The 27,646-nt window shown below is 37.9% G+C and overlaps 4 protein-coding genes across 5 annotated transcripts; 2 read left to right on the top strand and 2 right to left on the bottom strand.

The window, feature by feature from the left end:
* Positions 1 to 1,512: 1,512 nt before the first annotated feature.
* uri1 (URI1 prefoldin like chaperone) lies at positions 1,513 to 13,381 on the bottom strand. Its single transcript, XM_008411647.3, has 11 exons — positions 12,985 to 13,381; positions 10,014 to 10,048; positions 7,283 to 7,361; positions 6,953 to 7,088; positions 5,896 to 5,987; positions 5,746 to 5,809; positions 5,402 to 5,597; positions 3,517 to 3,757; positions 3,272 to 3,423; positions 2,443 to 2,683; positions 1,513 to 2,224 (listed from the first exon to the last, which is right to left on the bottom strand). The coding sequence occupies exons 1-11, from the start codon at positions 13,054 to 13,056 to the stop codon at positions 2,036 to 2,038; spliced, it is 1,497 nt and encodes a 498-aa protein (XP_008409869.2). The 5' UTR covers positions 13,057 to 13,381; the 3' UTR covers positions 1,513 to 2,035.
* A 2,960-nt stretch (positions 13,382 to 16,341) lies between these two features.
* LOC103466212 (protein C19orf12 homolog) lies at positions 16,342 to 18,040 on the top strand. Of its 2 annotated transcripts, none has more exons than XM_008411651.3 (3): positions 16,342 to 16,521; positions 17,348 to 17,508; positions 17,591 to 18,040. In XM_008411651.3, the coding sequence occupies exons 2-3, from the start codon at positions 17,349 to 17,351 to the stop codon at positions 17,854 to 17,856; spliced, it is 426 nt and encodes a 141-aa protein (XP_008409873.1). In that variant the 5' UTR covers positions 16,342 to 16,521; position 17,348; the 3' UTR covers positions 17,857 to 18,040. The 2 variants fall into 2 exon arrangements, with proteins under 2 accessions (XP_008409873.1, XP_081464154.1); XM_081608028.1 differs by having other exon boundaries at positions 16,344 to 16,438.
* A 1,563-nt stretch (positions 18,041 to 19,603) lies between these two features.
* On the bottom strand, positions 19,604 to 22,204 carry LOC103466211 (cytochrome b-c1 complex subunit Rieske, mitochondrial-like). The gene is made up of 2 exons (XM_008411649.3): positions 21,995 to 22,204; positions 19,604 to 20,405 (listed from the first exon to the last, which is right to left on the bottom strand). The coding sequence occupies exons 1-2, from the start codon at positions 22,104 to 22,106 to the stop codon at positions 19,795 to 19,797; spliced, it is 723 nt and encodes a 240-aa protein (XP_008409871.1). The 5' UTR covers positions 22,107 to 22,204; the 3' UTR covers positions 19,604 to 19,794.
* Positions 22,205 to 22,408: 204 nt separating this feature from the next.
* Positions 22,409 to 26,531, top strand: rxylt1 (ribitol xylosyltransferase 1). Its single transcript, XM_008411648.3, has 6 exons — positions 22,409 to 22,637; positions 22,742 to 22,921; positions 24,116 to 24,218; positions 24,339 to 24,653; positions 24,777 to 24,947; positions 25,981 to 26,531. Exons 1-6 carry the CDS (start codon positions 22,490 to 22,492, stop codon positions 26,381 to 26,383), a joined length of 1,320 nt encoding a protein of 439 aa, XP_008409870.2. The 5' UTR covers positions 22,409 to 22,489; the 3' UTR covers positions 26,384 to 26,531.
* Positions 26,532 to 27,646: the final 1,115 nt, after the last annotated feature.

The raw sequence follows: 27,646 nt of genomic DNA, 5'->3' as shown, positions 1-27,646 counted from the left end.
TCTTATTAAAACAATAATTCTGCATTCAGCTCTGAAGATATCTATTTGAGATCAGCTTTTTTTAAAGCTTTTTTCTCTAAAACATGAAAACATGAGTCTTTGCACAAGTCACGGCTCATGCAAAGTAAGAGACCTTTTGGTTTTCCAAAGAATTAAACTCACCCACCATAACTATTCATACAACTTTACGAAAAAATTATAATTTTTTTTCAAATCCTCATTTCATTTTTGGGAACTAAAGTAAAAACATAAAAATTTAAAAAGAGATCAAGCAAAGTAGCATAAATGATCTTGTTGTCCAAGACCTCAGACATGTTAACCTTACCTTAACATTCTGGGGGATGAGATGTATGAGACGATCTGGTCTGGGCGACTATTTCTGTGTGGATTTGGTCTAATGTTTCCAATCACTGTCCTGGTGAAAGATGTAAAGATGACCCATTTGAAGGTTGTTTTTTTTGGCAGACATCTACTTGTATTTAATTGATTTCCTGACGCCTTTCACTCCAACTTTAGGGTTTCTTTCAAAAGTGCAAAGATTCTATACCTTTCCGGCCTTTCCTGCTTTCATGTAAGAAATTAGTCCGTTTCTCATGTCACATTTCTGCCCAAGGGAAACGCGAAGTTAAGGGTAAAACAATCCAAATCTCCTATGCAATGGATTTAATTAAAAAGTAAAAATTACTGAAGTGAAAGATGCATTTGTCTTATAGGAACCTGTTGTAGCTTCAACTTATCTAGAGTAGCTATAAGGAGAGTGAATAAATGTGATAAGTTTTGGATTTAGCATTTTCTCTCACTAAATTAATGTACTCTAGTACTTATGGATGGTTATGTATGTATGCAAGCAACAGACTAGCTCATAATTCCCTCTGGAGTAATAAAGTACCACCTAACCTTAAAAGGTTAGATTTTTCTAAAATGTGCAACATTATGCTGATACAGTAAAAAAAAAAAAATGTATTTAGAATGCAGTAGCCATCCAAGACTTATGGCTGAAATCAAGAGTAACTACTGCATTAGCTTCTACACTATCCATGTCTATACCTGCTTATCCGTACATGGTCATGGGGTCGCAGGTGCTTTTCTCCAGCGGTCACTGAATGATAGCCTGGATCGATCGCCAGTTCGTCATAGGCCCAATCATTCATACCTCAGGGAAAACTAGTGACCTAAAACTCTAATAATCATGTTTTTGGACTGTGGACGGAAGCCAGGGTACCCAGAGAGAAACACACATGCACCAGAGAATATGCAAACTTTGTTAAGAAAGCCAGGATTCAAAGCCAGGATCTTCTTGCTGCAAGACAACAGCTCTAATTACATTAAATATCAGTCAAAGAATTTCAAACATCCAAGACTTTTTCTGCTCCGAAACTTTGATGTTGTATTTGGATCGTCTTTTCTTTAAGTGAAGGGAACTGGTTAAGCAATATTGCTTTTAAAGGCTTTGGTGCACTATAACACGAACGGCGAAGAAAAGTAAAAGCAGGTGAAAACAGCTGAAAAAAATCACATTTAACATGTTTATTCAGGAAAATAACTCCCAATCAGCAGTAAGGTTTTATAAGTACTGAGAAACTGCATGTTTTTCCACAATGTAAAAAGAAAAATGTGGGTAAAATTACTTATTTTCGTTTTAGCTCCCATCAATATTTTTTTTCTACATAAAGCTTGTCTCGAAAGAATACATACATTCATCTGGTAGGTCAAAAGAAGGTAGAAATTTCACTGTAGCAACAGATGCTGCTCAACAAAGAAAGAAAACAATGCAACTCATCCAACGTGTCAGAAGCTAGTGTCATCTTCCCTACAACCAGCAAGGGTCAGAAAAGAAGGAGAAAATGTAAATGGTTCCAGGTTTAAGGTTGAGGAACAGCAGAAATGAGACAAATTTATTAATAGTGCTTTGACAGGAATCCTTTTGATCGTAGAAACGGGTGGATGTAAGATGATCAGAACAAGGGAGACAGTTGTTTGCGTTTTGTTCAGTTTTGTTGCTGTTAAAAAGAGAAGAAAAAAAGGCCCGAAAAAGTCATTTCTGCTGCAGCCTGGCAGCTTTGAACTTTGATACCCTTTTAGGCGCCTGCTCCGGCGGGGGGGCGTCAGGTGCGACCTCCTCCTGCTTCCTCTCCAGTATGGTTGGTAAAGCAGGTGGGACGATGGTCAGATGGGGCACCGCTGTAGGCATCGGGTCCTTTTCCACCACTGTACCTGAAAAAGCCTGAGAAAAAAAAGATCAATTAAAAAGAGAGCAAACTGGCACTGGCGTCATCATGTCCACTCATGTAAAATACTCAATAATGGGGTTTGTACTGTAAGGTAATTAATTTGGACACATTCGGGTCACCGTTTACTAATGTCCTGAAGCTCGAATGTGCCGCGTTCATGCAGCAGCTCTGCGCAAGTAAAACGCTGACAAAGACCCAGGACAAAACTAACTTCAAATCTGCTGGGAGTTTGCAGAGGCATCGCGGTTGGGCTGTCCTCCTCGGTGATGCCGTCGCTGGTGTCGCTGTGCGTCATCTCGTCGTGGCTGAAGCTGCGGCCGATCATCCTGCGCTCCTCGAAGTCGGCGGCGCTGCTCTCGCTGGTGTCGCTGCACACGCTGTTCTCCCGGCTGCGCGACTTCAGGATGGACTTCCTGGGGATCGGCTCCCCGTTCTTCACGTCCACAAACAACCTGACCCAAAAGCAACAGTCGTGTTTCGTCAGCTGCACTTGCACCCGTGGGATGGGCTTGCAGAAGAATTAACGGCCATTAGTTGTTTGGGGGTTTTTTTTCACATTTTGTCCAACTGCAACCACAAACGTCTGTATTTTAACAGGATTTTATGCAACTAAAAAAAAAAAAAACGGTTTTGGACATGAAAACTGGAAGTTTTGCATCTGTGTTCAACCCTCTTCAATCTGTCTCCCTCAAATAAAATCTAGTGCAACCAATTCCTGTTCGAAGTCATTTGTGCATAATTTGATTTTCAGTTTAAATCCAGGTATTCTGCGAAGGCCTCAAAGGTTCATTAAAAAAACATTACAGAACAAGCAGTTAACCAGAAGAACATCAAAAACATGCAGGACACCAACTCTTGAGGCCTGGAGCTGTTCAGTCCTGGTTCAGATCAAACCATGTCCATGTTGCTCTATCACACTGAACCCCAAAGAAACATGTTGAAGTTTGCGACTTTAAACTGACACAAACGAAAAAGTTGCACGACCATGAATACCTTTGTGTTTGTGTCCGAATCCACAAAGAGGTTTGCTTTGCTTTTACCTGTAGATATCAGCTGGTGTGGTGATTTTATGAAGCTCGTGATGGGAGTGCCCGTTGCTGTGGCCGTTCTTCTTTTTCCTTTTTGAATGCTCCTTCTGCTCTTTTCTTTCACTGAACTTCAAGGTGGTGTTTTTACCTGTGTTTATTCTCACCTGAAATGAAAGAAACACTGGTTGAATACAACCAGAATATTTTTTAAGCTCTCACCCATGATTTTTGTTTGTTATTTTTGTAAACGAGCCGACCTTCTTGGGTTCGACGGTGTGAGAGAAGAAAATGGTTGGCAAACAGCTGCCGTCCTCCTCCTCCTCGCAGTCTTCCTCTTTCCTGTCTGTGAGTGGCTGTGTGCTGTGAGGCACAGAGCTCCAGCTTGGCTTCAAACTCAGGCCATTTACCGGAAGTGCAGCATCTGCCTCCTTCTCCTCCTCCTCCTCTGATGAAGACGATGATGTGTCTTCACCATTCATGTCCGCATTATCAGACAATCTTGAGGGGGGAAAACGCTCGTCACTCTTTCAAGATTTGTAAAATAAAGTGGAGAGTAGTGTGGGACCAATAAGTAGTGGTGAGAAATATAATGGTTTTAGATATTTAAGGATTACAACATGCAGATAGATGGCTACATTTAACAATTACAGTCTTCAACACAAAGACTTTAGTTTGAGAAGCTCAAGAACAACACTTCATGTGAGTTTCATCAGATATGTTTGGCTGAAAGAAAATGATCCGTCATATTAAAACAGAGAGGACACAAGATAACATCAGCCTGCCACTTAAACTCCTACCTTGAAAAGATTGAAAGCAGATAAAGCTGCATGTTTACAAAGGATGTTTTTCAGAAACAAATGATAGGAAGGACATTGTGGCTTTAGAACACTATAACACTATAAACATTAAAATTGCTATTTTACTTGATAATCATAGGAATCGACTGCTAATTTGTGTTTCTTTTTCTTTGCTGCAAAACAAAGATTTTAAGAGCTTTACAAAGTTGTTACTAATCCAATTAAATGTAGGTTATTTTTTTTATTTAACTTTGAAAATTAGATCCTTTTAAGACACAGTGTTGATATTTAGTAAAAAGTAGCATTCAAAAGTAGAAAATGGAAGCTTTCGAGGAAAAAAATGGATTCTATCAGTTACTGCTCTAACTCTACAGTCTCATCAGTTTTTTTTTATTAAGTTGTTTCCTAAAGCCTCGAAAAATAAAACTTGAATGTAGCTAGAGTCGAGTTTACCAGTGTTGTTGTTCACCTTTAATTTAAAATAGAGCTAAAGTGTTAAATTTCTAAATTACACAAGCATGAAAATCTGTGCTTTGTATAAAGGTGGATAAAATAACCCAGATGCTATTTCAGTCGTTCAATTGATATTACTATACAGGTTCATTACACACAGTGATACATTTAGAGCGTTTATGTCTAATTTTGATGGTAATGGCTCACAGCTAATAAAACCTAGAAACTCAATCTTTCTGAAAATTACAATATTACATAAGACCAATAAAAAACAGAGGGTATCTAATAGAAAAATGTCATTGTCAGGGTCTGCCCTACACAACCACAGAGAAGAGCCAACAGTTGTTGAGTAGACAACCATCCTCCTCCAGAATGGTAAACCATGAAAGGTCAGTGCTAAAGCCGCTAAAGACGCTAATGGCTTTACACCAGACAGTTAATGGAAAGTGTGATCACATTCGTACTCCATATGACCGCGTGTTGTCCTTTTTGTGTCATTTTCTCTTGAATCAACAGTCTCTGAAAAACTGAAATGTGTGCTTTTATTAATAGAAAACCAAAAACTGATGCTAAAATACACATCTCTCTGCATGTCTAATGAATCTACACAGCAAATTTCACTTTTTCATCAAAAACTTTGGACAATATTCTAAATTAAGTAGGCCCACTGTTAATGTCATATACCATCACCTTCCTAAAATAATAACCAAAGTCTTTTTTTTTGCCAAAAGATGATTTAGGAAAAAAAAGAAAAGAAATTGACTTAGCCCATTAGTTTAGAAAGATGACGATATGGAAAAATGCCTAAAGGTAATTTATAGTAGAAAATAAAATCATAAACTTTTACCATATTACTTCTACTAACCAGAATATATGGTAGGTTAGGCTGTACCTGTCCTGCTCATCCTGCAGCTCCTCCAGTCTCTCGAGTTCATCCAATCGAGCCCACAGCTCCTCCTCAGTCATGACGCCTTTCCTGCTCCCTGTGTCTCCGCTCTCTCCTTCATCCTCCTCATCCTCCTCTTTGAGATCAAACACCACATCCATCTTGGGCTTAGAATTTGGCTTGTGAGCTACTCTTTGCTTTCCTGTGAAGCAATAATCAGTCCACTCGTTAGCTCTAAGAAAAAAAAAAGAAACACTAACTGTGGTAAAGAATTCAGCAGCAGGCTAATGGTTTTTTTTTTGCCTTGTCATAAGCCATGATTAAGTGAAATGAGGTCAGATAAAAGGTACCTTTTGTGACGGGCGAGTCATTGTTTCCGACCTCCTCTCTGATGTCGACATAGTTCCCTGTATTCTAAATCACAAGAATGTCAAAGTCAATGCTTTTTGTCCTCAATTGTGTCTTACACAACGTCTGATATGTGCAGGAACGCGACATACAGCCTGCATGCTTTCCAGATCTTTCGCAAACCCCACTCTTGCTTCAAAGTTTTTCATGGTCTTGGTCACGTCGTCCAGCTGACTCCCCACGTCTGCGGAGACAACAGATGCGCCACGGTGAACGTGAGCGGAACCAGAGAAGCAAATGTGGCCAAAACCGGCGGCGGGCAAACTGTGGCACTCAGATTGAAACGACGGGCTGAATGAGTTAAAATCCTAAACAAGTCGGGGAAGGGGGGCGGGGGGAGGAGAAAAATGATGACACAAACAGTTCATAATATCTTCTGCCCTGAATACTACTCCGGATCATTAAATCTTCACAACAATTAAGCCCTTTCACTAATAGCAGCAGAGGGCCCTTGTTTCCATGGCGATCGGGAGCCCCTCCAGTCAGCGCATCAACTGGAAGTGAGGAAAGGTCAAATACAGAAGGCCTGACAACTCGGCCGCTGTCTGACACATTTCAGCTAGCTCTGTTTGTATTACAGCACTTAGCTCTGTAATAGCAGGGCGGGGAGGGGGTCTGTGGCAGCACATTTCTGCTTCACCAAACATTCTAATAATGTTCACATCAGAGATCGTTGCTTGGGTCCATTTGACTCGATATGAGATTTTTCAGACTTAGAAAGAGCACAGAGAAACAAAGCAGCGATCTCTGTTATATGACAAAAACAAATTCTCTGACAGGGTTGGATTTAGCCAAACAGTGCAACGTTTAAAATCAATAAGCTATTAAAAATGCAAAAAAAAAAAAATAGCACGCAGTGTTTGCAACATGCCTTGCAGCTTGCAAACGCTTAACAGCAAATCTGCTTCAGGAAAATGTCATTTACAAAACAGCAACACATTACACCGCTAAGAGACATCGTTACGCTCCAAACTCCAGCATGAATTCAAAGCTGCGAGAAATTAAAAACAGACAACTTCTTCACATGTGATATTCAGTCGCCCTCTGCTGGATGAATGGCGGCGTTGAACGACTAGATTAGAAAAAGAGAACGTTTAAAAAAAAACAAAACAAAAAAAAGATCCCCAGATGACAGGAAACGACACTCACGTTTCATTCTGTGCTCGACAATTTTCTGAGCTTGCTTGGCGGAGCACTTGGCGAACCAGTTGTCGCCCAGCAGCACCGTGACCTCATTGGTGTGCACGAGTTTCCCGGGCATGAAGGCCAGAGGGCCAAATGGCACCTGCTCAAGGCGCAGAGGACGGTGAGAAACAGCAGAACAAAAGGAGAAGTAGGCCAAATTAAAACAGGTGGAAGAGACTCGGTGAGAAAGTAGAGCAAAAAAAAAAAAGAAGAAGCAACGCAAGTTTCAGTAATGGCAGTTTGGTAATGAGTCAGTTTGTGTGAAAGTGTCATTTAGACAAAATCTGCACTCACCATGATGTCATAACACAGCTGATCGGGGAGAGTCCGAAGGCGATCATCGAGGGCTTCATAGTCAGCCAACACCTTTTTCCTGTAGAAGCGTTCAACCAACCCATCGATAAAATATTTATATAAGAAGCATCCATTACACACACACACACACACACACACACACACACACACACACACACACACACACACACACACACACACACACACACACACACACACACACACACTTGCTTATTTATTTTAAACAATAGCTTATTGGTCACCACTAGATGTCACCATTTCCTACTTTGTGAAAGATGCTTTCGAACACAACTTCCAGCCAGGTTGAAGGAACCGGCTTGTTGAACCTTGAAAACTGACTGAGGATGTTTAAGAGTAAAAAAAATAATAAAAAATGAGTCTAGCATTACTTTAGAAACCTTTGGTTTTTAAAAGTTCGCACCAAATTGTAAGACTATGAACTTCCTGGCGCAAAGAACCATTTCATCGCAGCAAATGTTTTGTTACTGTCGAGTTATTTGTACTTAGAAAGAGACCTCAAAGGTGAATGCCGAAAAGCTAACCTCAGATGCTTTCTCTTGTAGAAAAGGAAAACAACTCATGAACTTCATCCTTTAACATTAATAACAAACGTATATAGATCGATGATTAAAAAAAAATAATAATGAAGTCAGGGAAAGTTGCACTGATGTATGAATAAGGATGGTAACATGGGGTTAGAATGATTTTTTGCAGCCTGCAACAATGAATTAAAAATTGTGCAAATTTGATAAACAGCACTGGGCCTTTGATGCAGATGGAAATTTATGCAAGGCCTTAGCAAAGTTAAGACAATTTAAAATCTTAAAATGTCAAGAGCTAATTCATTAGCCATATTTTTATTTATTTTTTTGCTTTCATTTAACTTTCGTAGTAAATAGAGCCACAAACCTCCAGTGACCTTTACTCAAAAGCAGATTGGGGTGGAGCTTTTATTAAATGTAGCTAATCACAGAAAGCGTTTTCAGAGAAAGGGACATTCTCTTATTGGTGAGAACAAACGGATACATTTTTCTAGGCAAAACAAAAAAATACAGACACGTTTAGGATGCACTTTGTACTTTGTTTCATCAAAATATTGCGTTTCAGTTTCCAGCTGAGCAGATAAGTAGAATGTTTTTTGTTTTGTTGATTTAGTAAAATAGCAAATTTTGGGGGCCTAAGTAAATCTGTCACAGTTTTGCATTTAAACAGGCAGGTTTATCAAAGGAAAAGTTAAGAAAAATAAGTTGAACTCCCAGATGTCTATTTTAGCATATGAGACGACTTGGCACATAAAATTGTGTCTTGCTGCCCCCCCCCCAAAAAAAACCTAATCGCTCTCAACTTGTTATCCTCACTACCAAGTGTACTGAAGGAAGTAGGCTTGAGTCAATGAAAATGTACTCACTGTACCAGACCTGAACCTTTCTAAAGCTTGTACAGTTTACACAGTGGTGATTCAGTTTAATCTGCAGCAGAGAGCTTCACTGTTCTCTTCACTGTTTGCACACAGGATGCATCTCAAATCCTTTAATCAAGTCCACAGTTCCATCAAGCCTGTGTGTTTGTAGAGTGCAAGGGCACAACTAGATGCAATAAATAGATATGACAGGAGGGACAAATGAATAAAAATCTGATGCACTTCTTCAAATCCTTGCATAACTGCATGGATTTGAAGCTTGTTGCCCTCTCTAGCATGAACATGGAGGCTCCTTTCTACACAATAAGATTCCTCACACACTTTTCAGAGAGTAATACAAAACTACTAGTGAAACCAGATATTTACACCAAGGAATGCAGACATTTGATCCTGCAACGCATTTCCAATCTGTTACTGCCCAGTTTTGGTTGGCCTGTGTGAATTGTACAGCAGATCAGCAGTTTCTGAAATACTTACAACTTGTTTGGCAAAGTCGCTGAAATGCCTGTATGCATTAAGCTTCAGGTGGACGGTGAATTTACATCTCAAACTCTGACTTCATCATTTAGAAAAAATATATCCTTTATTTAATGGGGAATTGGAAACACATGGCACTGGACAAAAAGTTATTGCTGGCAAAGTAAAGCTAGACGAGAGGATTTGGTAACTTACATGGGTCAGGTACTTTATTATCTTTTAAATGATGGCAAAGATCAGCACGTAGGTTTAGGTTAAAATAAACAGAGCAGTCTAGTTTCTGTGGAAAAGTATCTGTAAACCATGGTAGATCGAAAACATTAACACTAAGGCGGTTCCTTTATTTTCTTGTGGTCATCATTTTCTATTTTCAGGAACATGTCATGTGTTGCCCTTTGTTTTAATATATCTGCTTTATTGAATCTAGCAGATATATTAACACTAAATTAATTATTATTAATTAATTAATTAATTCATTAATGGACCCAACTCTGCTTTTAAGTAAAATTCACTGGACATTTCTGGTACCATTTAGTAAGTAATTAAAATAAAAGCAAAAAATCTTTTTCACTTTGATGACCTCTGCCATCACTTCTCAAACACTCCAGTTTTCATTTATTTTATTCCCACTTTTGCATAGCCTAGCAACAATCAGTATTTTAGGCATGCTTTACTTTATGGACTCATATTAGAGAAAATGGTTATAGAAGTTCAAATGACATAATTTCTTGCAATTTTTAATATATTCATCCAAAATAAAGCGAAAAAAAACCCACAAAATTTTCACACGATAATTATAAAAACAATGCTTACCAGTGCTGAATCCGACTTTCACAGTCTTGCACCACCTGATTTAGGATAAATAATGACAGCTTGTTTCAATTTACGTTATTATCATAAGAGGTGCGTTCACAATCTTTAGCAATGCAAAAATGTTAAAAAGACAGGATGGGTTACATCTTTTTCACCAACATCTGTACACAAACACACAGTCAGGTAAAAATATATTGCTTTCCATTGCAGGATTTCAAAAAATCCATAGAAACAACAGATATTACAAGAGCTAGGCGTAAACACCCGCAGAAAAGCAGCTTCTCAGATCACGATTTGACATGTTCGGATTGTGGCCCCATTTTCTGGGACAAACAATACAAATAAGTTCAGCTGTTTGAATCCTTCCATCCAGCTGATTTCTGTGCTTTATGTCAAATGTTAAAATATTGGAGTATTCTGCTCGTTTTGCCCTAAATAATTAAAATGGTTATAAACCTGATTTACCAGTATAGTGGCAATGCAAGCAGCCCAAACTCAAACTACTTTAACTTACCAACACCTCTGGTTGACTGGAATAATGGCACCGTTCTACTCCAGATGCCGGAATTGAAGGCTTGATTGTCTGACAGGACTCATTGTGTCTCGCTGGCATATTTCAGTAACAGTCAGGGTCAGATTTTGAATATATATGCCAGAACCAATACTGGTGCCCCAGTCAAACAAGTATATTTTACACATGCAAAGTACAATAAATTGCTGGGTAGGGACAAAATAAATTATTTTCTGAAAATATTTTGATATTTGACTTTTATAAAACATAGTAATCACTACATGTGGTTAATATAGTGTTTAATAAACACTTCCAAATCCACATTTCTAGTAATAGCAATGGCTCAAAGCACTAAATTCATAGACCAGTACATAGTTATGGAGGGACCTGAAATTGAACTGACAACTTTAGATTGCAAGACTTCCAAATGAGCCACTGGTCTTTGTGTTTTAGGGTTAAATCAAAGCTGGTTCTTTAACATTACGGGTTATCGACAAAAAAAAGAAACAAAAAAAAAACATCTAAACCGCTTCTATATGTTGCCTTGTTGTCAAATTATCCTGAAATTGATGATGTGTTCGCACATATTTTCAGCTACAGCCAAACAAGATTTTAGTTTTACTTAACTGTGTTTCCAAAATGCTACTTACACCAAAAAGCTAATTGACCTTTTACATACAAGGAAGCAGAAGATGTGTCAAACAAGAGGTCAAATGGAAGACACCCAGTTGTGTAAAACGTCATCTAAATGTTCAGGACATCTTCAGATCTCGTTTCTGTGACACAATGAATGCAAAGTTTCTGCAGACAGTACTGGTTAGGACTTTGCTTTTGTTGTGCCTCAGGTGTAACCCATGACTGTCTGCGGCCTTCTGAATATCATGTGTGTGAGGCTGAAGTTGGTGTCCGAGTCAAGGTTTTCCATTTGATTATTGATTAAAGGATTATTTCAAACATTTAACAAATCCAGATTACCTTTGAAACACTACAGAAACCTGCAATTAAAAAAAAAAAGTCACTACATTTTCTACTAGACACAGACTGTAAATTGTGCAATCTTTATTCGATTTATAATGACAGTAAGGGGTTGTTTTGAGGGGGTGGTTTTTGTTTAGGTTTTTTTAATGAGACTTACATGGACCACTCCGTTCAACTGTGATTGACAAGGGTTTCACACAGACATATCAAACCTCGACATAATTACACTACATCAATGACAGACACTGTGAACAGGAGTCAGTCATTTGTAAAACGTTATCCTATGCATAACTTATTTTATCTGTTATCTTATGACCTCAAACTTTGCTTTCTACACTGTCAAAGGTGTGCTTAAGGAAGATAAACAGTATTTTATTTCGTTTTCTCTAACTTCAGCAAAGTTTTCACAGACTTTGCCCCCTGTGCTCCGGCTTTGGCTTATGCAGGTGGCATAGTAGACAGAACCTGTTTAATAGCAGTCTTGTATACGCAAAAAGAAAAAAGAAAACCTGTGTCCGTTTCCACAAACTGAATTAACCAGGAGTCCTCAAATACAAGCCGTCCTGCAACATTTAGCTGTGCCTCTGCTTCGACAGGCTTGAGTCAAATAATCAAATCATTAGAAGGATTCTGTAAAACTTTACTGCATACTGAGGAGGTAATTCAGTCATTTGATTCACTGTTGTCTAGAAATTGCAGAATAATGGCACTTGAGGCCCTGGAATAAACAAAAACTTGAATTTTATAGGATATGTCCATGTACCAAAAAAAGAAGAAAAAAACTGTTCAGGTTGGATTTGTCTATGTTTTTGTTAAGATGGACCCAATGTAAGGTCAAACACCTCTTTAAAACAAATCTTATCTGTTTTAACAAACTGAATAAAGCGTTCAACCATTGCAGTATGGGTTTTGTAGAATATACAAGCATGAAAATAAAACTGTGCAAGTTTGATACGTTTAGAATTTAAACCACACCAGATCAGGGGTAACAAGAGACGTTAAATGTGGTGAAATTGCCCCTTAGTGAGGAGCTAAATCGAAAGCTAACTTCAACGTCATGTGAGGGGGCGCGGAGACGTTACCCCAACTTTCACCTTTAATTTGTTATTTGATTGAAAATTGACACAAATATTAATTTTGTCTACAAAGCTCAGTGAGAACTACATGCATTAAGGTGTAAACTTCAGAACCAAAGTATGTGTTAAAAGAACCGAAACCAACAGAACACGCCTCCCTTTCACATTTAAATGAAACTTAGACGTGCCCGTAACGGGAGGAAGCTTCTCGAAATCCGTGAATGTGATGTGAAAGAAAGAGGAATCAAAATCATGGAGTCCTTTTTTTTTTTGCATTGCACATTTGAACAAATCCACGCGTGGATCCGAAACAAACCACGGACTGATCCAACCGCATGGTCAGGAACCCGACAGTGGCTCTGCTAACACCAAAAGCAAACGGCTTCGAGTGAACAATTCAAATTACCTTTTGGTGTTCCTCTCTGAGCCTGACCACTCCGCCGAGATGTTCCATATTCGTGTTACCTTTTTCAGCCATTGTCAGCCCAAATGCAAAGGGGTAAATATGCGTTCTGTGACCCACAAAACAATGCTCAGGGGTTTCTGTGAGTCCTAAAGAAGTGTTTATGAATCCAGCAGCTTTTCCTCAGATGCGTCCTGCACGCAGTCATCAATGAGGCAGTGATGAATATCCACACTTCCGGAGGTGATATCATTTCACACTCTCATTTCAAGATTTCTGCATGATCCCCCGAAATATATCCACCGTTTCAAGATCCAAAAGATTAGCAAAAAACACTCCCCGTCACTCTCGCTGCGCCATGAACTTCAACATCAAGATGGCGGAAGTACATCAGGGACATCCGGTTAGAAGTTTCAAAAGTAAGAGCACAGCTGAAGGAACAGCCATCTTTACATGATGATAGAACTTACACAGAAAGCAGCCAGCAAACACTATTCCTAGAATATATAGGAAACGTTTTCTTTATTTTTTCCCTTCAGGCAGCAATTTCTGAATGTTCTCCAAAGGCTGCAGATTTTCTGACCCACTTTCAGGGAACATTCTCTAAATATTCTCTAAAAGTTAGCCCCAACATTGACAGTATGACTTTCTGGGACCTATAAATTAATGTTCTGTAAAGGTTCCCTAAAGGCACAGTGCTCATTACCTTAAGAACACCCACTGAGGTTTTCCTAAGTGTTGCTCTTGCTATGTAATCCTCTGAACTTACAGAGAACCTTTTCAATAGATTTGTTATGTGTGACTTTCTGAAAACTTTCACTGAATATCATCTCAATGTTCCCTGAAAGATAACTGCATTTGCTAACAGACTGCCATTCGACGTATTAATGCGCAAAACGAGCTTGCGGTGATCGGATCTGTATTTGTAGATGTCTGTGTTTAATTTTATTTAAATAAAACCCTATTTCACCCGTATGACACTGTTTCATTCTTACAAATACCTTTGTATTTAAAATATTTTTCAAAAGGTAGAATATTCTCATATAAGGACTAGTGCAAACATCTGTAATAGCTTTTCATTTTAAACGGATAGGATATTCTGATAACGGAAGTGATATTTTTGTGTTTTTGTCATGTTTATAAATTGTTCCAGTGCTATGCTAAGCATAACTCCTAAGCTTCCACTTCAGTCTGTTATCCAATGATAATTTTTAACATTAACACTTGCTGTATTTTTCGGTTTGTAAACATCACAAAACTTCCAGTCAAATTAGTTACATTTCATCAGCAGGTTCTGTTATGTTGGAGTCTTCTATATAAACACAACTACTCTCCTCATTACTGCATCATATTTAACAATGCTTATATAATACAGAAAAGCAAATCATTATTTCTTCATTAGTGGGTTGATAATAAATTTGATAAATCAGTTACTCGACAGCAATGGTAAGTGGTATACTTATGAGCATTTTATGAACAACAATGACAAAAAGAATTTGGATTGGTCATTAAATCTGTTCGTCATAGTTTACTCTTCTTAGCACAAACCATACATCCAAATGATTTAAACCTCCATGACTCAGTTTCAGTTGAAGGAACTAATATAATGAATAAGAAATTTACAAACGGATTTATCAGAACTACCTGACAAACTTTCTCTACTCCCATAAGAAAACATAGATGGGAAAGTATTGAACATTTATTTGTGGGATGTTCTCCCGCTACAATATTTTGGTCGGGCGTGCAAAAACTCCTTACAGAAAAAATTGGAAAAAATATTGTTTTATCAAATTGACATATTTTACTCATCTTTAACAATTCATCTTTTTCTTCACATGAAATATATATAGTGAATCTTATTATAATCCTAGCAAAATATGTCCACAAGATGAAATGGAGTGAAAAAAATCCTCTCTTAAAAATTTTCAAGAAACTGACTTAAAAATGTATATTGCCTCTGTTGAAAAACGTAACTTTAATAATAAGAAACCGGTAAAAACTTTAACTCTTTTTCAAAAATTTTACTTCATCTCATAAGCACATCCCTCTATTTATTTGTTTGCTTTTATTTTTCTTTTTGCTGTAATATATCCTTATTCATATGTATTTAAATATATTTTTGACACTTTTTGTTATGAAAAATATAACTGAAAAAGTACACATTGTTTTATTTTACCAATGTATATGTGACCGGTGGACTTCTGCGTTGTGTGTGTTATGTGGTGATCAGACAAACCACAAGACATCAAGTCTGTGTTTGGAGGCGGTCTTCTGTCAATCGGGAGATATTAGCATTAGCACCTAGCATGTGCTCCAGTTCCCCAACCCGATCTATACAAAATTCCGGTAACAGTGTTAGCGTGCATCAAATGTTATAAAGGCGTAATAGCAACTCAAATGAAAATATCCAAACACTTAGTATATATAGAAGCAAAAATAAACATTTGAACAATATAAATGAAAGGATTACAATGGATTATAAAACTTGCCTCTCCCCAGTGGAACGAATAACAAAAGGGAAGAGGAAATTAATAATTTAATACTTATAATAGTCCTGGAGGACCCTGAACAAAAGAAGAAGAAAGTAAGGCGGAGTTGGAGGACAAAACCCCTTATAGTAAACACAGAGGAACACAAAAACAGTCAAGTATAAGCGGACAAATACATGAAAGAACACATTTTGTGTAAATATACAATTATTAATATAGACCCAGTTACATACATATATATTTATTTAACTTTTGTCTCTCTAGACTTTAACATCAACACCCTGAATGTCTGTAATTATTATTATTTGTTTTTATTATTATAATATTTTAATATAACGTCCATATGTATGTTCATGTTATTTGTTTGAAATAATGTTATATATATATATAAAAAAATTTCTTAATACCGTTCCTATGCGACAGCAGCAGCTGATCGCCATGACAGAAATGTAAACAATGGAGGGAGGAGAGAGATGCGCATTTTGTTGCTGGAAAAACAGGAACTATCTTGAGTTTCTGTCGCCAAGTCCGATTATTATGAGCATTTTTGGGCTTGTTTTTTGTAAAGTCGCTTACAAATTGTATGAGTAGCGGGCAAATATTTTTGCGCTTGTTTTTGAACGTGAAGTTGCTTATTTGGGTTATGAAATAAGCATAATAGGCTAAGCCTCAGAATTTGTCTGACAACGAGTTGGTTTTAGTCAGTCAGTCAGTTCAATGTCAGCAGAAACCATAGGCAGTTAAATATTTAAAGTCTGAGTTAAACCCTATTATTTGTCAAATTGACTTTTTAACACGCACAGCCGAGATCAACAATCGACACAAGAGAGCTGACGGATTTTCTTGAACGTAGCATAAAATTTTCCCCCAGCAGGCATTGCGGCATGCAAACTGCATGTGAAAGCTCAAGAATCATGTTAGCATCGCGCACACAAATCACGTAAAGCCTCTCGGGGGCTAGGAATAAGGTGGATACAGAAAGTTTGATCGAGTTCAAAACACTGAAAAACAATCTGTGAATACATAAATAACAACTTATTTCCACAGTAAGGTAAGCTATAAATCTTCAGTAAGGTTCTTGCTGGTGTCTGTGCCTCTCGACGATCTGATGTAGTTCATGGAGCGATTGATAACGCGTTAGCTTTTTTGCCTTACAGTTATGCTTCTCTGATGTATAAATGTGGACCTGATTAGACTAAGCATAAGCTGCTGTAAGGTTGTTTACCATACGGACTCGGAGTGTGTTCGGTACCATAAAGGTTTCTGTAAATATCACAGTTATTTAAACGTCCTTTTTTGTTGTAAACTTTTAATTTGTAAAATAATTATTGAATTAACACAAAAATACAGTTGTAACATCAACAACAATAACATTAGTAGTCATACTATTAACAAATATTAATATAATTTTTTATTGTTGCTGTTGACACGACCAGGTTAAAGTAATAAGTAAATAAAAAAAATTCTAATGACTTTTAAAGTTTTTTCTACAGCAAAATGACTGTAAATTAGACAAATTTACTAAAGAGCAGCCTTTTGTCTTGATATATTGCTCATTAGTTCTTTGTGTTAATGTTTTTACCAGGTGGTTTGTTGTTAATTGTTTATTACCGTGGTTTAGCTTTAAACTCTTGAGGATTCAAAAATCCTGGTTTATGTTATGTATTTTTTTTTTGGGGGGGGGGTTGCATAAGAAATATCCTGGTCCTGTTTATTAATATCTGAATTCTATCAAAGTTTCATTCTCTTTGTAAATAAAACATCCAACACAATTCAATCTATGATGCTAACTTGAGATTATTTGTATTTCAGGTACTTTGTAAGGCCCATACAAACATATATAATATTTAACCGAACATTGCACTTGTGATCCACAGAATGGGGCCTCGAATTGACGATGTGATGAAGTTGTGTTGTGAGCTGTCTGCCAATCAGCAGATCAAGTCCACAGTAAAAGGTTCTGGGAAGGGAGCAGCAGCTGCAGGTGGACTCGCTTTCGCTGGAGGCTTGATGGGGGGTCCCCTCGGCATAGCTGTGGGTAAGGCTGCTAAACTTGCTTATGAACCTTTGCGCCACACCGGTCCTCCACATCAGAATTAGAAACCTTTTCTTCCCTTTAGGTGGTGCAGTGGGTGGTCTCCTTGGCTGCTGGCTGACCAGTGGACAGTTCAGACCGCTTCCACAGATCATAATGGAGCTCAGCCCTCAGCAGCAGCAGAAGCTGTATGATGATCTCATGGTGATCCTGGGAGATATTCAGTGGACCGACCTGGCTCAGTTAACCGCTCTGGTGATGGGCAACTCCATGCTGAAGCAGCAGGCCATGGCGGCTCTTATCGGGTACATCTCTAAGGAGCTCCAGGCTGAGGTGCACTATGTGGATTAGTGTCCATCCAAAAACTGAATGGGCCGACCCAAAGGCTTACAGGCTCAGAGAGGAACGGTACCATGAAGAAAAAAAATGAACTGTTGCTAAGAATGTTAAAAAATACAGCAGTGCCAACACAATCATCATTTATCAGTAATAAACCAGTTAGCATTTTGTTATAAAACTGTACTGTATGTTTTGGGACAAAAAACAAAAATCAAAATTTTTTACTTGAAGGAATTATTTATTATGCCTTTGCTTGCACTGAAGAGCCAGAAGAGACCAGTCTGGGTTTAAATGTAATGGGGAAATTATGACCTGACAGACATGATGATGGGAAACATCACTACATACCCATGTGTTTAGTTAACAGTTTTTCTAAATCATGGAGTTAATCATAAAAATGCTCATAAACTCAAGAATATGGGTAGGCTGCATTTCAATATGTCACAATATTATTGAAAGGCATATGGACTGCTGTTGCAAAAGTAATTAATATTCATTACAAAGAATACGCAGGGTGATATATTTTAAGTGTTTTCAGTTGTTTTTTTGATTATGGGTGAAAATCTGGATTTTAATTTCTGAGGAAATTAGAACAACAAAAAAAATAGGATCGGTTTAAAATAATTTTTAATACAGAAATGATGTGGACGACAAATTTATAGAAAAGATAATGTGGACTCGACAGCTGTCCTTCAGACAGCCACTGACACTCTTCACAAGGCTGGTAGACAACAAAATGTTTCTTAAAGAAACTGAGAATTTGGATTGCTAGTTCTACTTAAATTAATTCAAAATTAAATGGAAGGCAAAGGCGTTGATAAAGGCACAAGCAACAGAGAATAGTAGAACTTTAATGGGATTGTAAAGCCATTTTGAGAGTTTGGGGCAATTTAAAGAACTCCAAACTGGGAGTGGTCACCAGCTGGAGTCGGCATTTGAAGAGCCACTAAATACAGACGTACCCGGGTATGTAGTACAAGAAAAACTATTGCTTTAACATAAGGAAAAATATCCTTCTCTTGAATATTGTTTTCCTTGTGTTAAGCTCCTGCTTAAGAAACACCACCAGAAGCATCTACTGGATTTTATTAAGTCTCAAGTCATTGCAGCCATCAAATTTTGGAGCACTTTTTGATGCCTCCTGCTGACAAGCTTCACAGAGATGCCGACACTACCAGAAGTAATAATACCTGGCTTAATAACCGTGGTGTCACTGAGTTTAATGGTCAAAAGGATTGGTTGATCTAAAGACATGGATAACCTATGGAGTTTTATGACGAGGTAGATGAGACGACAGCAGTGATTCATGCAAAAGAGCCGTGGCGTGACTTTCTGAGACATTAAAATTTGGTTTTCATTGCTATAAGCCATAAATCATGTAAATAACAGAAACATCCTTGAAATATATCACTGTGTAATGAATTTGATTGCCTTAATTGAAGTAATGAAGTCACTACTTAATATTTATTAATGAAGATTTAACTAATATGAAATGTGAATGACCAGCACTGCCTAATGGCCTTGCCTGTTAATAAATGAGTGTTTTCAAAAAACCCTTGGCTAATTGTTTTCACAGGGTGTTTTAAGAATATTTCTAAATGTTATTAATTACACTTTTGTTTCAGATCTGCCTTTTCTATACTTATTCTCCTGTTATAACCCTTTCTCCGGGAAAATTAGGTCCTGTTCTGTTTCTCTCTGTGGGTCAATGAAACCTTAACGTGTTATTAGATACTAAAAGCATTGACAAATGACAGTATTTCACGATTAAAGTACTTTATTGCTGCAGAGGCAATATTTTAAACAAATCATGATGAGTGAGAAAGTGAAGAATCACTTAAGACATAATGGCGCCTTTGCAAATGACTATTAGCAATCTTACATTTATGTCCCCCTCAAACCAACACATTAAATTTAAATTAGAGGGAGGAGTTTAAAGATCTCTTGTATTTATCCCACAATAACCGTCTCTTCATCTGGGAACTCGTAGTAGGGAACCTCAAGGTTAAGGGGAGCAGGTCCCTTCCTAATTCTTCCAGAAGCGTCGTAGTGTGAACCATGGCAAGGACAGTAGTAGCCCCCATATTCTCCTGCATTAGCAATGGGCACACAGCCCAGGTGGGTGCACACGCCGAGAACGATGACCCACTTGGGGTTGAGCACTCGATCCTTGTCGTGCTGGGGGTCGCGCAGCTCTCCAAGATTCACATCCGCCTCTGCCGCGATTTCCTTCTCGGTGCGATGACGGACGAATAGGGGCTTCCCTCTCCACTTGAAGGTCATGTTTTTGCCTTCTGGGATGTCGCCCAGCTTGATCTCAATCTTGGATAAGGCCAGAACGTCCGCTGAGGCGCTCATGGAGGAGACAAATTGGGTGACCACAGTTTTGGCCGCATACACGCCAATTACGGTGGTGACTCCGGTCACCAGGTAGGAAAAGGCCCTCCTGGCCTCACTGCTCTCCTGTGAGGACTTCTGGGGATTTAAAACCTCGGGTCGCCGATAGTCGGAGAAGTCAGGAATCTTGATGTCTGTGTGGGCGAGGCGGGTTCCTGCTGGAGCTGGACACAAATAAAAATACTTAAAAAAGGAGCTGCAGACAAATCAGGTCAAGTCAGTTTACTGTAGCTACTTCATGATGCTAGACGCATCATGAGGTGCTTTTAGTAACATGATGGCTTTAAGCAAATTTGCTTATTTTCAGCAATAAAGATTTATAAATATTGTATTATCTTGAGTTTAGAAATTAGATGACTTTTCTTCTGGCAGTCAGATTGGATTTGATAATCTACATGTTTAGATTGTCAAATGGATGAAAAGTCTGGACGTTTACTACTAACATGCGAGTATCCTTTGACATAAACCGTTTTAATTGGAGCTCTGGGTTTGTGTTTAGGGATGTCAAGAAATGAAGATGAACTTCCTCTCCAGTCTCAAGAACTTTGCAGCCTCTAACAGGTTTTCTTTGGTTCTGTATTTAGCTCCAACCAGTTTTCATTAGCTCTGACCAACTTCCTTGTCTCTGGCTAAATTAGTGCATTCCCACAACAGGACGCTGCTGCTAACATGCTTCACAGTGGGGGTGGTGTGTACAGGGTGATGTGCAGTGTTAACTTTCCTAACACTTTTTCTAAATACTTGCTGTGCCGCCTGCATTGCATATGACAAAGTGCAAATTGGAATTCTTGTGGTTTTCTTTTAGCCATGATTTTATTCCTAAAACATTCCTACAGGTCAGTCTTGTGAAAAACTACATGTCCTTTCAACAGTTTCTCCTGAGTATAATGCACACCACACATATTTTTTTTTCATTTTTCCGAAATTTTAAGTCATGAATGAGTTTCCGTTCCCTTGACAATTATGCATTACTTTGGATCAAAATAATGCCTAATAAAAGCAATGAATATTATGGTTGACAAAATGTGAAAAATAAATAATGCGGTATGAATAGTTTTATAAGGCACTGTTAAAAATCAGGTACAATAAAGTTAACAGATCAAAGATGTATAATTCACTTTTTTATATATTATGCTGTGTAGCAGTATAGTTTAAGGTCTAGAGGAACAAATCAAAACTTGTAAAATTTGTTGATTTCACGTTATAGGAGTAGAACATTTTATGTTTTTCATATGGATTAAAAAGGGTGTATTTTCGTCTGAAAGCAATAGAGAAGTTTGGGCTTTTACAAATTACACAAGACCTTACATTTTCTTCTTGTGTTTCTATTTATTATTATCAATAGTGCAGTTGTAACTTTAAAGCCTAACGTCAATATTTAGAAGATTTTTAATGTTTCTAATATATAAAAACAAAATAAAATATATTTTTTAAATGAAAGAACTGTCATTATTTCAGGTAATATACGTTTTTTTTTGTTTGTTTTTTTTTTTACTTTCTTTTCATGTCTTATCTGTTCAATCAGGTCATATAATTGTACTTCCCAAAATCACACCTACATTTTGCTAGCTGTATTCACATGTTTCGAAGCACTGTAAATTAGAGTTACATTAACTCACAAGAAATAGGTCTCAATTTTCTACAGGGATACTAACTACACAATATACAAGGAAATAAGAAAAGTTTCTGAAGCTTTTGAATTGCGTCACAAAAAGAAGTAACGCCGGTGGCTAGTGTGTCTATTCGTCCTTACCAACAGCAGGCAGCAGCTCCTTGGCTCCAGGGAAAACCAGGCTTTTAACACCGTGTTTGGTTACTTGATAGTAGGAGGAAAAGACCCCCGGGCGGATAACGGTGGACATCATCTTTGTCCAAATAATAAAAACACCTCAACCCCACAGCTGGGGACGCGACCTTGCGTGTAGCTTGAGCGGACTATTCTGATCTGCCCTTCCAGAAATACTCCCGTCTATGTAACGGTGCGGTTTCGTATTTTACCAAGGAGCTCTTCTTGCTCTTTTACCCATAATAAATGACTTTATCAAAAAATTTATTTTAAAATATACCTGCACAACCAAAACAAAATGTAGTTATGCCTTTATTTGGATTTGTCTAGATTAAAACACGCATTTAGCTCAGGCAATTTGTAAGTCAGTTGTAAGCAGGGGTCCTTGTGATGTAAACAAGGGTCCTCGAACAAAATATACGGAGATTAGCCGCACAATGGTAACCTGAGTAAGAGAATAAAATGAAAATACCAAAAAGAAAGCTGTTTCTTCTTATTATTTTTGCATATGTGGCATTTTCGCTGTATGCCGCTTATAATGTGTTCTTCAGCAATAAAGTAATCTCCCGCGTTCACAGGGTGGTGAAGAAAGAGAGCAACGCACCAGCGGGTAACTTCTACAAAAAAACAGCCATTATTTTGTCTGAGCTGTAGGAAATGCTTCCAAAAAATATAGTGTATAGTTAACAGAGTGAAACCATGTCTTGTTTTTAGGTGGTGTCAGAGATGGAGCCCCGTTTGTTGCAGATGAGTGGAATCCGTGGGAGGATGAAGAGGTGGAGTACAACTCTGCTCTGAACAAGAAGAGAAAGGCCTTCAAACAGTACATGGCTCGAATCGACAGGAGCAAGCCCAAAAGATACAAGGTTCAAATCTGGGGGAAAGCTGCCATCGGTAGGTCACCTTATAGTATAAATTACCCATTTATTGAGAGATTGTTAACTGAGAAAGAATGGCTTCATTGTCAAAGGTTGCAGTTGCACAGATGAACAAACCGAATGTCTCTGAGTAAAAAAAACAAAACAAATCTGCTCAGGCGAAATGGCGTTTTAGCTGTTTGACCACAGTGATAAAAAAATACTTTAGAAGCTTCTAGATCCGAAAACTGTTATACTAACAGCTAGGTATTATTGCTATAAAATTACAAGTCACTTCTGCCACAGGAAACCATCCAGTTTGAATGAACTCTAGTAGTAGTTGTAGAAATTCGTTAAATGTTCAACCATAATTATGCCAGAAGTTTGAGTCGCAACCTGACCAACTATAATTGGGGCTGGGAGAATACTTTTGAACTTGTGTGAATAAATTCTAACTTGTACACTCAGTTTTTGTTTTTAAAAATCTTTGAAGTTTTATGTTGATAATTTCATTTTCCAAAAATAATACTTCAAATGCATTTAAATATATCCTAAAATTAACATGATATTCATGACTGTGATGGGTGGATGCCATCCGATTACAACTGTAGATGTTTTGTTTTTGTTTTTTTAAAGGGTAATATGATGTTTTAATTGGCTGCTCATATCTTTGATCACTATTGTAAGTAATCTATTATTAATCCGGTAGACTCGGTGGTTTGTTTTTGATGGTTAATAGTTTTGAAGCTAAAATTGTACTCTTTTGATGAAATTTTAAATAGGTTCCTCAATTAAACTTTAAAACTTAGATTCTGTTGTGCTTTCCTCATACTGATCAAATGTTCAGCTGTTGTGGTTCTGTATCCTTTGAATATTATGTTTCAAATGACATAATATTATAAGTTATTTACAATATGCCCATCGACATTTAATTCCAGCAAACAAATTAAAGTGAGTCTTGATTTACACACCATCTAATATTTGTTATTTTTTGTCTACGTTAGTTTCCCAAAATAAGACAGGACCAAAATAAATAATTTTTACCTAATGGTGTTTTTTATCCTATTCAAAATTTCTAATAGAAGAATTATCTTATATTTTCTTTTGGATACATTATATCCATTGTCTTTACAGCTTTTTAGTTGAGTACCAAATTAATAATGATGTATTTGTTAGAAAGGTAAGCTTTAACTTTAAAAACATATGAAATGTTGCATTACATTTTCCTCAGGGCTGTACCTTTGGGAACATATTTTAGAAGGACCCCTTAACCCAACTGACAAGGTGGCGCAGTGGAGGGAAGGGGAGCTTCAGTCTGGAAAAGTTGATTTCAGGTAAAACTCCCTGATTAGATTTTTAGTGTTGACATACTTCACTTCATGTCTTGGCCACTGGAAGATAAAAGAAAACCGATGAACTCGTTCTCGTTACCAACCAACGTTTTCTGCGTTCAGTTTCTACACCGGCCCAGCAGTGGTTCAGGGACACGTTCCCCTGGAAATGAACAGCCTGGTTTTGGTTCTCAACGGCCGCGAGCAGCAGAAAGTTTCTTACTCGACGAGGTGGCTGGAGCATGTTCAAGCCCTGGTTCAGTCTAATACCGTGTCCCATGTGGCCGTGGTCCTGCTGGGCAATGAGCAATGCAACAATGACTGGATCGCCCCGCACTTAAAGAGAAACGGCGGATTTGTGGATCTGTTGTTCCTGATCTACGACAGCCCGTGGGTCAATGACAAGGACGTCTTCCAGTGGCCCCTTGGTGTTGCCACGTATGTCGTTTCTTTTTAATCTAAGACATATGCAAGGACCTTACTGTGGCACATTCATTTTTGTGAGCCTGTCTTCTGTAACTGTAACAATTCTGCTGCTGTTGTCTCTGTGTTTCTGTGCAGATACAGAGAGTTTCCTATGATCAGGCCCAATGCACAGCTGATTACTTCTAATCGGCCATACCTCTGCAACTTCCTGGGTACTGTTTACAAAAATTCCTCCAGGGAAGTACTGATGAATGTGCTGAAACAGTCTGGCCTAGATAAGGAATGCCTCACCACTGCCAGGGAAAAGTAGGTCTTGACTTGTTTTTTATAGATGAACAAACTAGAATGGTTTTTATCACTTTTTTTGCTTGTACTATATCTGCCTCTGTTTTGTGGTTTTATATCATGATTTAGAAGAAATATATAATCCGCCCCAGCTTGACTGAGCCCATAAGTCCAAGGGCACTCTAGAAATGAAAAGCAGAATGAAACAATCTGCAAACAACTGAACACATTCAATTAGAAAACGTGAGTAATGCATAGTTTGAGGAAAGAAAATGTTAATTTTGTATCAATTGGAGTAAGAGTTTGGACTGGTGAGAATGACATATACCTTTAATGATGTCAGCAAGCTTAATGAAGTAAAGGTGCCCCCTTCTAGCCTCCATGGTTTCACATATTTTCTGTCTCAGATTTTTAGAGTTCACTTCATTTTCTCAACGTTTTTCATTTTAGCTTCCTCCTTGCATTTGTTCTCCAATGGAAGTTGTGGTGCGTGTTTTTTAAAATTAATTGTTAGACTTATGTAATAATAGTAGAACCTCAAAAAGACCATATTACTTGTATGTTAAAAATACTAATGTTGTGAGAAGGGTGTACAATCTTTAATAAGCATAAAAGCCAACTGGACTTCTTTTGTTTCTCTTACAGCTTAAAGCTGTTAAGAAGCTTTAATAACTACTGAGGCCTTTAGAATCAAAACCCTATGATTTTTTACCACCTAATAAATTTGAATTCAATCTTATTAAAATGAGCATGTATTTATAATTTATCCCATGACTTATTTCTTTATTTGTTGGCTTGTGGTGCTTGTAGCTTGCCATATTAAAGTGACGTTAAAGTTTTTACCTTCACTTTTCATATTTCAGTGTTGAAATCCACTGAAAATCCCTCTGCTTATTTAGGATTAAAAGCCTCTTAAATGAAAACACTTAAAATCACAAGATTGTCAGTTTTGTTGTAATTTTCAAATTACATTTGCCTAACTTTTCAAAGCATCAATTTCCAGGTGGTTTGTGCACATTTTGATGATGTAATCTGTTCACCTTTTTTGCTTTAGGTGGGTTCCCCAGGAAACAACTGAAAGTCTGAGGCGCTATCAGACGGCTCTGGCTCAGAGCGAACTCACTCTCTGCCCGGTGGGGATCAACACAGAGTGCTACCGCATCTATGAGGCGTGTTCCTACGGCTCGGTGCCCGTGGTGGAAGACGTTCTCACTCCTGGCAACTGCGCTGCAGGTCCCAGCTCCCCGCTGCGTCTCCTCAAAGCAGCTGGGGCGCCCTTCATCTTCGTCAGCGACTGGAGGGAGCTGCCAGCCATCTTGGAGAGGGAGAGAGGAATAAGTCAGGAGCAAAGGGTGGACCGGAGGAGGCGGCTGCTTGAGTGGTACTCTGGTTTTCGTCAGCAGATGAAGGAGAGGTTCACTGAGGTCATTGAAGAGAATTTCTTCAAAACTGTCTGACTGGTGCTTTTAAATCTTAACATGGTTAACAATAAATGTTTTTATTTATGCTGTTTGTGGCAAAAAAAAAAGTAGTGTACTACTTACATAGTGAACTTGGTGATGTGCAGTGATGTACTCTCTGAGGCTGGTCTTGGAAAAAACAAAACATTTCTGTTCTCAAACTGTAAACTTGCTGTTATTGGTATCAATTCTGTATATTTTTATTGAGATGTTTACAGCTGTGGAATGTACAGGCATTTAGAAATCACAAATTGTAAACTGCCTTTGCATTTCAGAGTCCCTATTTTTTGTTTTTTTATATTGTTTTGTTTTGTATGTTATACACTGGAAACTGTGATTTTAAAAATCTACTAAACATTATGTGTGGAAAAAACACTAATATGCATTTAGATTTAAATACAGTTCATTTTTTATTATGAGAAGCTTAAAAATTGTTGTTGATTTTTAAATGTTTCAACTGTTAATATTTTTGAATTTTAAGTTTTCTATTTATTTTAGTTCTGCTTTGCATGGACTTTTTGAAATGGTGCAATTAAATAAAGTGGAGTGTTGTATAAAAGGGGATGGATTGATTGATTTGATTTATGGTTTTACTTAAAGCATACAGCCAAAATATTAAAGTGCATATTTATATCAACACCAAACTTGCTCATCCATGTATTTTATGACATTGCTTCATCCACTGGTTTGCAGTCATTGTTGGAGCAGGAAGTAGCCAATCCTCAAACTCTTCCTCCATAGTTGGGAGCATAATATTTGTCGAGTGTTTTCATACGCAACAGTTCTTTCCATTGGAGTCAAAGAGTCCGCCCCAACTCCTGAGAGTTGGAACTGGAATAGTCCCTCGGTACTAAACTTTAAAGTTGACAGTGTTGTCAGGCAAGTGCCGTCCTCCTGGCAACAACCAAGCCAGAGTCTTCCACGGGATTCCCAAACATAGGAGACATGATTCACGAGGGCTTTGTATTACTCTTGTTATCTGAGGTTTAAATGCACTTAAATGAACTTAATCGATAAAGCTCGCTACACCCTGTTCCTTTTCACAGAGTATGCTAGCGATACTATCAACTGTGCTTCAAATTTGCCTCAAGATGGCGCTCTGGTTTAGCTTAGCTTCAGCGGACGCTGCTTCAACTCTGGAAAAAACTCAACTTTTCACCCAACAAATTAAACAAGAATCTGTTGGATTCAGTATGTCCTTAAGCTAAGGAGGAATTTGGGACTTCTGTCAAGCTCGGCCTTCTCCAGCACTAGGACAGC

The sequence above is a fragment of the Poecilia reticulata genome, chromosome 6 (genome assembly GCF_904066995.2).
Source record: "Poecilia reticulata chromosome 6, P_reticulata-male-v2, whole genome shotgun sequence".
NCBI classification, from domain to species: Eukaryota; Metazoa; Chordata; class Actinopteri; order Cyprinodontiformes; family Poeciliidae; genus Poecilia; species Poecilia reticulata.
This window is presented reverse-complemented; position numbering and strand designations above follow the sequence as displayed.